This window comes from Oryza sativa, chromosome 4 (assembly GCF_034140825.1).
Source record: "Oryza sativa Japonica Group chromosome 4, ASM3414082v1".
Taxonomy (NCBI): domain Eukaryota; kingdom Viridiplantae; phylum Streptophyta; class Magnoliopsida; order Poales; family Poaceae; genus Oryza; species Oryza sativa.
In genome coordinates, this window is record NC_089038.1 from 4,634,060 (window position 1) to 4,646,193 (window position 12,134).

At 40.1% G+C, this 12,134-nt stretch overlaps 1 protein-coding gene and 1 long non-coding RNA gene across 3 annotated transcripts; one reads left to right on the top strand and one right to left on the bottom strand.

Moving 5' to 3' along the window:
• The first annotated feature begins 1,773 nt into the window (after window positions 1-1,773).
• LOC4335053 (uncharacterized) lies at window positions 1,774-5,718 on the top strand. 2 transcript variants are annotated; one of them, XM_015779002.3, is made up of 7 exons: window positions 1,774-1,985; window positions 3,772-3,991; window positions 4,285-4,432; window positions 4,527-4,642; window positions 4,990-5,052; window positions 5,157-5,225; window positions 5,351-5,718. In XM_015779002.3, the coding sequence occupies exons 2-7, from the start codon at window positions 3,797-3,799 to the stop codon at window positions 5,423-5,425; spliced, it is 666 nt and encodes a 221-aa protein (XP_015634488.1). In that variant the 5' UTR covers window positions 1,774-1,985; window positions 3,772-3,796; the 3' UTR covers window positions 5,426-5,718. The 2 variants fall into 2 exon arrangements, with proteins under 2 accessions (XP_015634488.1, XP_015634486.1); XM_015779000.3 differs by having other exon boundaries at window positions 1,776-1,985; window positions 4,524-4,642.
• Window positions 5,719-8,983: 3,265 nt separating this feature from the next.
• Window positions 8,984-11,208, bottom strand: LOC136355975 (uncharacterized). The gene is made up of 3 exons (XR_010740588.1): window positions 10,748-11,208; window positions 10,351-10,430; window positions 8,984-9,220 (listed from the first exon to the last, which is right to left on the bottom strand). It is a non-coding gene; the product is annotated as an uncharacterized lncRNA (long non-coding RNA).
• Between the last annotated feature and the right edge of the window lie 926 nt (window positions 11,209-12,134).

Here is a 12,134-nt window from a genome sequence, read left to right on the forward strand (position 1 = left end):
GACGCCGAAAGGATAGAAAGATGAGAAAATCACGGGAGTAGATTTTAAGTGAGATAATCCTGACCTATCAATTAGAAATGAGGAATATAAGACTGTATTAGTGAACTATAAGGTAGATAATAATACAAGGCATTAGTAAATTGGAATTTGTCCTCAAACTAGAAGACACTTTTAACATCAAATTTAGCAATATGTTGTTTTATTGAAAATGCAGCTATATTTTTTCTATAAATTTGGTTCAACTTAAAAAAAATGAATAAAAAAAGTCAAAATGACACAAGTTGAGTTCTTTCTCCAACTTTCCCAACTCACCTCCCTCGTCTTTTGCATGCACACTTTTCAAACTGCTAAACGATGTGTTTTTTGAAAAAAAATTATGTACAAGAGTTGTTTTAAAAAATAATATTAATTCATTTTTTTAGAAAAATAGTAAACACTTAATTAATCATAAGAAAATGCACTGCTCCATTTTACGTGCGTGGGAGGTGAACTCACCTCCTGAACACAGCCTTAGGACCTTTCCGGTTTGGATGAATTTTACATGAATTTTAAAGGAATTAAACTGTTTCTTATGAAAATGAAAATTCTCTAACATTCATACGCTTCAAAAAAAAAAACCCAGAGGAGAAGGGAGTATATTCGTAGGGATTGATAATATTGTTTTGAATCATTTCCTCTAAAATCGTTCTCTTTCTCGTCTCGCTCGCCGCCGCCTATCGCCGCTTCCACTTTTCAGCCAGCTCGTGTGGGCGGATTGGGACAGGAATATGGCAGATGAGAGGCGGCGGTGCCGGCCGGAATGGGGGCGGTAGTCGCCGACGGCCAAGGAGGAGAAAGGTGGTCGTCGGCATCGAGGAGAAAGAGAAACCAGGCAGCGGCGCGATTTTATTTTATTTCATTTTTTAAATAAGAGTAAATTTTACAAAACTATAGGTATTTTGCATAATTTATCACAAAACTACAGATTTAAGAGCTTGTTTTATAAAACTACAGATTTAATATGTCCGTTTATCATAAAACTATAGGTACTTTGTACAATCTATTACAAAATTATAGATTTAAGAACTTGTTTCACAAAACTATAGATTTAGTGTTTTCGTTTATCACAGAACTACACATTTAGTGTCTTCATTTATCATAAAACTATAAATTTAGTGTCTTTATTATCACAAAACTATAGGTTTTAGCAAAATCTATAGTTTTGTAATAATGAAGACACTAAACCTATAGTTTTGTGATAAATAAAGATATTAAATATATAGTTTTGTGAAACAAGATCTTAAATATGTAGTTTTGTGATATATTGTGCAAAGTACCTGTAGTTTTGTGATAAACAAAAACATTGAATCTGTAGTTTTGTGAAATAAGTTATTAAATATATAGTTTTGTGATAGATCGTGTAAAGTATATGTAATTTTATGAAATTTACTCTTTAAATAAAAATAGAAATCATCATCTGCCTTCTTCTTTTTTTTTTCTTTTGCCCCTATCTTGTCGTTTAGGAAACATCCCCACAAACCACCATTGTTTGAGTCACAGTCACTGACTTCTGGTCCCACCTACTTCTGCGACCTAACTGGCCCCACGCGTCAGTCTCTCTACTCATGATCCTGCTTGGTACACCACCGATTTATTATATTTGGGTCCAGGCAACCCCCACGTCACAGTAGATCGCAGCCATATCTCCACGAGCCGAGCCGAGCCAAGCCGAGATCAAGCCCGAGCCGAGCCGAGTTTGCGCGTTAAAGCCGGCTCATCCGTTTGCTCTTTTCTGTGCAGTTGGAAAGCATTCAGTGCTCTTCTCTCTCTCCTTCTCCTTCACTTTCTCTCTCCTCTTCTTCATGCTCGGATTTCCCTCTCTCGCGCATCGATCCGTCGCCTCGGCGCACAATTCGGGCTCGGAATCGGGTCCCTGATCCGCGACACCGCCCGGCTCGATCGTTTCCCGGGCTGATTCGGTGGCCATTGCGGCGAGATCGGAGCAGGTGAGCCAAGAAAACCCCCCTCGGCTTGCCCTCTTGAATTTTTCCTTTTTTGATCCGCATTTTACCTAGTTGGTTTGTCTTCTGGGGAGTTGAATTTTTGGGCGGAATGAATTGTGGTTTTGATGGATTGGGAGTAAATGGTGGTTTGAGCTCGGAGGGAATTCAGCGGGTTTTGCGCTGCTCGCTTGCAGGGTTTTTGTACTAGCTTTGATTTGATTTGATTTGGATTCCTGGTGCTCGATTGGGATGGATTCGATTTCTGATTCCGTGATTAGGTCCGTAATCGCAAATCGAAGTTGCATTATCTGAATCTGCGAGTATTAAACCCGTGGTTGAATCTCCCTTCTTGCTCTGAATTTTGAATAATTCGAGCTCGGATTGCGCTTTAAAAAGACAGTCTTTCGCATTTTGAATTCGCGTCTCCTTTCTCAAATTCAAAATTACAGTAGACTTTGCAGCGCGAGTACAGATATCCTTAATTGCTTATCTACTAGGATCCTGTGTCTCTATAGAAAAATACACTGTTGCAGCTGTGATCTTCAGTCAACAGAAGTTCATATCAAGAATTTGATTGCATTTTGTTCTATACTATGAAGAATTCTGGATTTGCATGCGATTTTTCTTCTAATACACCGGGTAGCATTTCCCAATTCATCCTGCATTTAATTAAGATCTTGAAGCTAGGCGATCTCTAAAGTGATTTAGATCGGGTTTCTGAGCTGTTCTGTGAAATTTTACAGTAAATTCGAATCTATACTTGATTCAGAATTTTTGCAGTGCAGATTGCACTGGAAAAAAATATATGAAATTATTTTATTAAAATCGGGCACCAGGGTATTAGTTGGGGGAAAATGCATCACGAGATTGTACTGTACTGTTCATTACTGTAGTCTGCAATCTCCATAACTCCGCTTTAAATGCGAATTTACTGAAAGCATGAACACAAGATTGTTTACCTGCCCCAACTATTAAATTCTTGTGGTTACTCCACATAATTTTTTAGTAGATCCAGTTCCCATAATTAATGCCAAGCACCTAGCTAAGCAAATTGCTTAAGCCAAAATTGATTGCTTACACCATTTCATTTCTGATTTACTACCTGGCAATCCCATGCACTGCTTTTGTACATATTCCTTAGACACATCACTTTCACGATTGCTACTCCAGCAAGTAACGAGCAATTCTTGCAGCTAGCTAGCTGGTAGTGGGTCCTGGTGAGTGTCTCTGCCGATTCATCACCATCATGGTTAGTGGTTGGGGGTCACTAATGCTCTCCAGTCTGTTTGTAATTTGCAACCGCATCAGTCTGATCCGGATCGAGTTGCATGGAGGTGTCACATCATGTAAATCGCTTTCAGGCTTCACTCGTGCCCCCCATGGAAATTAATGTACGCAAAAAAAATATAAATATGAATTTCCTGTGGAACTTAGGACTCAAGAATCGATTTTGAATTTCAGATTCCCTTTATGCAGGGTCAAGCTTTTTTTTTTTATGTTGAGCTAGTTTCTGAAATCCTGCTATGCCTAATAATAGCTGGTATACTTTTTTTAATTTTGGAGCAGCACTGTTTTTAGCAAAGTTCACCAATCCTGCAGATTTGAGATGCAGAGTTACTTGGTTCTTGCACCGTGCAATAAATCTTGAACATTGCGCTAATCTAGGAAAATTTTCTGGCACTGGGTTGATAGTGCTATTTATTGTTTGCTGTTGATAGTCAATCATAGAACACTCCACTGTATTGAGTTTGTTGTGTACTGATTGATTTGCTGCCAAACCTTGAATCAGGGAGAGATCAGGGCAGAGAATCAGCATGATGATGGAGACTGAGCTATGCTCCTCCCGGGTTCTGTCTCCGCCTCGGTACGAGAGTGGCGATGAGGAGCTCTCGGTGCTTCCTCGGCACACGAAGGTCATCGTCACTGGGAACAACCGAACAAAGTCCGTCTTGGTTGGCCTACAAGGTGTTGTCAAGAAGGCTGTTGGTCTTGGAGGTTGGCACTGGCTGGTGAGTCTCCCGCTGAATTATTTAGTATCCCACTTAAACTTTACTCAATTGTGGTTTTCTATCTTGAAAATGCTTGTTTAACTAATGAACAAAATAGTATTGACTTTTATTGTTTTAGAAAGTAGCAAGGCAAGCAGTTCTCGACATGTTTTTAAAAGATCATCTGTGTTAATAATACCGTCATAATCTATACCCACCATTATTTGAGGTGATATCCTCTCGAAAGAAAAAGGAGAGGTGATATGACATAATGAAAAACAAGACCTGGACCTGAGATATTGTTGCAAATGCAGGTTCTAAAGAATGGTGTAGAGGTGAAGCTGCAAAGGAATGCTTTGAGTGTATTGGAACCTCCAACTGGTAACGAAGACGATGATGATATTGATGGCAACAATTCGTTCTGTAGCAGTTCCGACATGGGAGACAAAGACATGGACTATTGTAAGACCATTCTGTGATAATTGCAATTTAGCCAATTGCTTTAAACTATTAGTAGTGTGATCAACTAACAATTTTCTTCTATTTTCGCAAGTAGCGAGCATAGAGTACCACAAACCAACAAAGCCAAGAGTTCGGCATACAAGGCCCTGGTCTTCCTGTATAAAATCCAGCAACCGAGGCAATTTTCACCCCAGTACAAAGCTGCGAACGGTAATTACTAATCGCTATCGCAATAAGTATACAGAATGAGTAATACTTTTGAGATATCTGACCGTGCCATCAAGAATTAAAGCCAGTGTGACCCTTGGATCACGTGGCTTGGCCCATGGTTAGGTAGGATCTGTTGTTGTCATAGACCATTCTGCTGTTTTAGCCAATGCATTTTGCATGCCTTATTGTGGACATGGCGAAATCAATTTCATTGACAATTCATTCAGTTTGCTACGAAATCTGCTAGGATTTTAATCTGTCTTTTGCACATCATGTGCCATTGTTCAAAGGTTTTTTTTTTTTTGACGGGTGTTCTGATCGAAGTATATTTTACATTTTGTTTGCAGAGAGTAAACCTGACAAAACTTGGAACTCCTACGCTGTGGAGATACTGGAAGCATTTCAATCTTGTAAGCAGCCTGGATCATCCCATTTATTGATTAGCAAACCTTATCTTTTCATTTCCATCATTCCATGGTCTAATGTGCGCTTAATGATGAAAAACTATGCACAGGTAAGCATGAACCCCAATCCATCAAAGGAACAGCTCTTCCATGGGGTCCAGCAGCATTTTCAGTCTCAGGTAGCTACAGACCTACTTATATCTTTTAGATAGGCAGTTTGTATTGTATAACCTGTGATTACACAATCAGTTTTTAAGTCTTAACCTCTGGCTCCAATCTCTTCCAAATGCTAAACAAAAAGCAGCAATTGGATGAGTTGCAGGTGATTCTGGGCTTCATCCAGGCAGCAAAGAGGCTCAAGACCCTGTACCGCTCCTAGCCTGCTTCACAAAACCCTCAGTGTGTAGATCTCAAGAAATTAGATGTTGTTCCTATGTGGTTAAAATTAATCTAGTCTTGAGAGAGATGAACAGAAAAGAAGATAATTAGAGGTGCATTTGATGAGTAATTCTTTTTACTTTTTACCTGTAATTGAGTTTATGTAACCCCAAGTTCACACAGTGTCAGCAACTGACCAATCTCAATTATTGGATGGAGATAAAATACTAGTGCTAGTACAGTGTGAAGCTATGATGAATTATTGGTCAACTTGATGCAAATGACTTTCTATCACCCTGTCTCAAGATCTCTGATGGTGGTGGTAATTAAATAAGTTTAGATCGCTGCACTTTCTTTTCTTTTCTATTTTTTTTTGCATAAAAAGGAGGCACGAGGGCTGTGTCCTGGAATTCCGTGCATGCACGCTGGCGTATGGAACTAGTCTACCGTGGACCCACGCGTAGTGCATGCGCCATGGTCCATGGTCCACTGCATTGGTAGCTGTGCAAGTAGCCCACTGGCAAGGGAATACTGCAGGACAGATGGTGAACCTGTTGCACTGGACCATGGGTACTTTCCTTTTACTTGTTTCGTCCCAAAATAAGTTTAATGTTTTAACTAATTCCACATATTAAAAAAATTAGAATGCCATTACTTTATCAAATTATAATGTAATTATTTCTCTTGTTATCAAAATATATTTATCTTAATACTTTTACAAACTTTGATATAATAAATATTAAAAATAAATTTATTTAAGGACAAATAGAAAGAAATAAAAATAAACTTGTTTATATTTTACTTCCTCCGTTTTAAAATATAAGAGATTTTAGGTGGTTGTGACACATCGTAATATAATAAATGTATGTGTGAAATTCAGTGAAAATCTTTTATATTTTGACATGGAGATAAATTTCTGGGTTGGCTCATGGTGGACCGGGAGCATGGAAGGGGAGGCGTGTGGTGGCGTTGCCTCGGGCAGTGTGCAGCTAAGTATAGATGGATGGATGGAATGGACGACTGGTGTAAGAAAGAGATGATAATGCAGAGCAAATAAAACAAGAGAGGCTCCCTAAAAAAAAGGAAAAAAAAAGCAAACAAAACAGGAGATGAGGTGGCTACAGGCTACTGTCCTAGGAGCATCTTCAATTCTTCTCTGCTGCCTCTTTGTCTTCTTCTACCCACTTGTAAAAATCATTTTAGTATTGAGTTTATTTTTTTTCTCCCTGGTAGCTAAACATTTTTAAAGGAAATGTAGATTTCAGGAAAATTCGGTCACTTTTCTCTCTACTTAGATGGCAGTACAATTATATGAAAAAAAATACAATCCATGACATTTGCAAAATTACATGGAAAATAGTAAAACTTTGATATAATATAAAGTAAAGCCATACTATATAACAACAAAATTACAGTTAAAAAGAAGTAACAAATTGCATATTTGGCTATTTGCACACTACTATAATTTTACACTCAGAAATGTATGCTGGAATTTGAAATTTTGTAGGCGTCTGAGATTTAGCTACTCCTTTCTCTTATTGCCTCCGAGGTTTTTTTTAAAAAGAACTTTGAGCTAATTTCTAAAAAACTCTCTCAGTTTTTTGTGTTCCAGAGAACCTTTGTTTCTGAATGTGCTTCTCGAAAGTCAAAAAGAGAAGGTTCATCATTTGATAATTTCATACTTCCTCCGTCTCAAAATGTAAACATTTTTAAGGTTAGCACGTGTATTAAGAAAGTATGTGAGAACCAGAGAATGATTGGAGAAAGTGTGTGATTGGTTGAAAAGAGAAAGTATGTGAAGAAGAATGCTTGTGATTGGTTGAGAGTAGGAGGTAGATGAAGAAATAGCTTTATTTTAAGACAAGCTACTGTGTTAGAAATAGCTACATTTTGAAGGAAGTACATGTTACTCCCACTGTAAAATATATATAGTTTTAACTATTCAAAGATATATTAGAAGAAGCTAAAAACTGTATACTATACCCTTCATAAACATGAAGAGAAAATAAGAAGAGAGAGAGAGAGAGAGAAAATGAGGAGGAGAAAATTCTATTGGTTGAATAACTAAAAATGATAAGAAAAGGACATAGAAGTATTAAAGAGCTTTAGGCGACCAGTATGAAATTAGTAAATTCCTGCCTACGTTTATTTAGGGATGAAAGTAGGAGTATTATTCAGGAAATTACTTTCTTTTTTCCTGAACAATTGGTTCTTTGGTTATTGACTTGAGAAAGCAAAGGGTTTAGGGGCGGATCTACAGTGTTACCACCGGTGTCAGGCGACACCGACAACTTTCGGTAAAACCCATGCTTAAACTGCTTATGCATATATTGTAACACTATATTCTAAATATAATTAGCATGCTATAACATCGATAGATATGTTATGACACCAACGATCTAAATTTCTGGATCCGCTACTTAACGGTTTAATTGTACACCTTCACTATCACTACTACACTAAAGATTTTCCTGGACACCAGACTAGTTTATTTCTAGGCGGTCCATAAGTGCAACCGCACAGAAAAATGAAAAAGGGGCATCAGGACGTCGCCCGCACAGAAAAATATATTTTCGTGTGCAAGCCACTTAACAGGCCCGCACACGAAAATAGCCCACCCCACACGCTCACCCTTATCCTCTCCCCACGCGCTCGCCCTCCCCACCACCTCTCCATCCATCCTCCCATCTCCCTCTTCCTCCTCGGCGATGCTGGCGCCCTCGGTAAGGGAGGCGGAAGCGGCGGCATCGATGGCGGCGACGGTGGCGGTGCGGCGCCAGCGACGATGGCGCGGTGGTGGAGGCGCGGGATCTGGCGGGCATAGGCCGTCCCCGCACGGATCTGGCGGCTGGCTGCCCTTCCCCGCCACGGATCCGGCGTGGGAACCGGCTGCCCTCCCCTCCCGTCCCCTTCCCTCCCCAGCGGACGGGAGCGCGCAGGCGACGGATCCGGTGGGCGGGCTAGCAGCGGCCTTCCCCGCACGAATCTGGCGGCCGGCCGCCCTCCCCCCGCCACGGATCCGGTGAGCGGCGACGCCGCCACCACCGCCGACCTGATCTAGGGTTTTTTTTTTTGAAATTTTATTTTATTTTTCGGTGTTTTGTTTTTCCGTGCGGGCGGCATAAGCGACCGCACGTGAAAATCTGATTTTCGTGTGCGGGTGCCACTGCACGCGAAAATCGTGATTTTCCTAGGTGATTTGTTCCAGACGGGCCGAAGCTTTGCACGTAAAAATCAGATTGACCGTATGGGAAAACGCTTTGTGTAGTAGTGTATAGAAGGGAAGAAGAGCTTAAGTTAGGCAGGAAGGAAGGGTTATCTGCGCATACGCGACAGAAGAGACATGGTGTGAATCAGACATATCAACCCTTATATATGTACTATGGCTGTTTATGTCTTGCAAAGATTGATTTGGCTATCTCGATCTTCTTTTCTTTGGTTTCAGACTTTAAGTACAGTCATGTGTAAATGAACTTTAACATGATTCATTATCGAGACGTATATGCATACACTGATTAAGGATTCCTTGAAAAGTTAAAAGAGTTGTCACGCCCGGAAATTCACTAGTAATTTCCGAAGTTATTTATGCATAAAATCCTCGTCCAGCAATCAACCGAGGTACACAAACTGACAATTTAATATACAAATCCATCATAATAATAACGTTACACACTTACAAAAGAAAAGAAAACAGCAGCGGAATAACGGTCTAGCGATGGCTTCAGCTCCACTCCCACAGGCAGCTCAACTGGGGTATAAGCCAAACGTCTTCTCCTTCTAGATCCTTTTTCTTCAACTGAGGATGATTGATTATTGCAAGAATGAGCATATGACATACTCAACAAGCCACACAACAAATATGCAAGTGCACAAGGATACCAAAGGATGGCATAATATAGGCTCATTTGCAAAAGCAGCATTTAGCAAAACATTTAAGAGAAGTAAAACAGTGGAGTAATTAATCAGAAATTTTAATCAACACTGAACAACACACCCATGCTGCACAGGCCCAACCATCCTGAACAACCATACCCGGCTGTACAGATCTAACTCCAAACCAGGAGCTAAGCAAATTATTACCAGGTATAACATCCATAATTATTGTGAGAGGTGTGAGACTAATCACGAAAAACATTGCTCAACCCACCCATAACCGCGGGCACGGCTATTCGAATAGTTTTACTCTGGCCAGAGGTGTACCACTGTACCCACAAGACACAGCCTCAACATTATGTCTACCATGCGTCGCGATACTGGAAAGTACCCGAATAGAGGCTGTGGCAATACCCTCTGCACAACACAACTCACCACAGTGCACCATTCCTGGATCATAATCACCCCCTTATAAAACAAGGCATGGACTCCCCAGCGACCCCCGTGGGCTTATCTCCGCCACTTCTCAGTCTGGTGCTCCGCAATGAACCATGCTATACAAAAGGTAAAGTCGTTGCCCACGCTGGCTTGTGGTTGGCACGGTTAATGTTTCACAACAGTAGCTCGCGAACCGGTCCTTAATTGCCATGAGCACGACCTTCAAAACCATGTGCTCACAACCCACCATTAATCATATTTTAATTACCAATTAATTATCATAACACGATTAACCATCGTGAGCTACCATTAAATATAACCATAAATAATAATGTAGTATATATGATTCATCCCATTAGTGAGCTAATGTTTCTAAGCATGGCTAAGCAATTATATCTAATATCTAGCTGAACCAATATATAAAGCTCAACTAGTCAAGTTATAATAACCCAAGGTATCAAGGAATAAAGTAATCAATGCAAACAGGCCATAACAAAGGAATAGATTCACACCACCAATGACATTCGAAAATAAATGCACAGTTGAAATAAATAGAGAATTTAAATATAGGATCAACATGCTCAAAGGATTGTGTTTAGGATCTGTGTGACTTGCCTTGCAATAATCGGTCTTCAATTAATCTTCTGAACACTCCCGACGCACTCACGAACCTTCGCAACGACGGAAACGACAAGCTAACACGCAAAACGAAGAAAAAGACTAATAAAAACCAAATAAACAGTACATATAAAGTAAACAAACATGTAGATCATGATTTTAGATGAATTTAGCAACTTGAACCACTCAAAACCGAGTTACGATGATTTAGTTATGAATTTCCGAAGATTTAATCTATTAGAAAAACAGGAAAAAGAAAAACGATGATGACATCATGATGACCTCATCAATGGCCGGACCAAGATGGCGACCTCGCCGGAGATTGGATGGTCGGCTGCGACTTTGGAGGACATGTACACGTAGAGGACGACGAGACGAACCTAACGGTACTCACCCTCGAACCAAACGACGAACGACGACGGCCGGCGACGGGGCTCCGGTGACCGGCGACAGCGGGGAGAGAGCGGCCGAGCTTGCCCACACCTCGGCGCACCTTACGGCGGTGACGGCGACCGGCGGCGACGACGGAGGCGGCGGCGCGACGCGGATGGAGCTCGGCCGGCGACGACGGCGGGGTGGAGCACGTGGCGGCGGCGCTACGAGGCACGGGAGATCACGGGAGAGGGGGCAAACGAAAGAGGAGGACTAGGGGGTCCTATTTATAGCCTTGGATTGAAGAGATCGGACTCCTCCCGCAAGAAATCGATCCGGGAAATCAAAAACTCGGTTTCGGAGATAAACTCGAAAACGAGTTCGATTCGGATAAGATACTCAACGATTAGCTCCAATTTTTAGGGGTAAATATAGAGGAGGATAAGAGGAATATTTCCCCTCAACTAATTTTAGAAAAACACAAGGGGAAAGGTCAGATTTGGAGGAGAAAAACCGAGCCAAATCGGTCTCAGTTCGGCTGCTAGAGGCAGAAGATAAACAGTGTCGAGGGAGGCAAATTAGACTTTTCGTCTTGGGCTGGCTGAAAACAAAGCAAAGAAAGAAAGAGAAGGGGGGAGCTCGGCTGGGCCGAATTGGGCTGCACGGCCGTGCACACAAAAGAGGGAGATGGGCTGGAAAGGGCCCAAGACTAGGAAGAGGATTATTATTACTTTTCCTATTAAATTAATCAATGAAATGATCTTTGAATTGTTAAAAATACTTCCTATGCTCAAATAATTCCAAGAAAAATCTTGAACATACTTGGACACCCAAAGTATTTAAAAATATTAAAACCAGACCATTTAATGATTAATTTAATATGTGGGTAATTACTGAAATGCTCTTTGTATGATTAAAAATTAGGAATTGAGCTCCGAAAAATCCGAGAATATTCCAGAGAGTATAATTAACCATAGAGAATTTAATAAAAAATTAAATCCATCCATGCTTTATATTTAGGAAATTTTATTTCCCACATTTAACTTCACTTGTAAATTAATGAACATTTAATATAAATTCTAATAATAATTTATTAAATAATTTATAAATCCTGAAACAAAAATCAGGATGTGACAAGAGTTAAGCATTTCTTCGATAGATTCGATCGGTTTTATGCATATGCTATTGCATTCCGCCATTAAAAATTAGGCGGATTAATCGTTTTCATTGTTAGGCGGTAGGGAAGAAACAATCTGGATCTTCAAAACACTTCAATATTACTGCTCTCTTCGTTTAAGTTTATAAAAAAATATAGTAGTATTTTCAATACAAAATAAATATATTATCAAAATATATTTAATTTTAGATTTAATAAAATTAATTTGATATTTAAGATGTAAATTTTACTA

What these genes read in the sequence shown, in the direction of transcription:
- LOC4335053 (XM_015779000.3), top strand. Translation starts at nt 3,797, where the DNA reads ATGATGATGGAGACTGAGCTATGCTCCTCCCGGGTTCTGTCTCCGCCT. An exon ending in ACTGGAAGCATTTCAATCTT is followed by an intron (nt 5,053 to 5,156) that starts GTAAGCAGCCTG and finishes AACTATGCACAG; the next exon opens with GTAAGCATGAACCCCAATCC. An exon ending in AGCAGCATTTTCAGTCTCAG is followed by an intron (nt 5,226 to 5,350) that starts GTAGCTACAGAC and finishes AACAAAAAGCAG; the next exon opens with CAATTGGATGAGTTGCAGGT.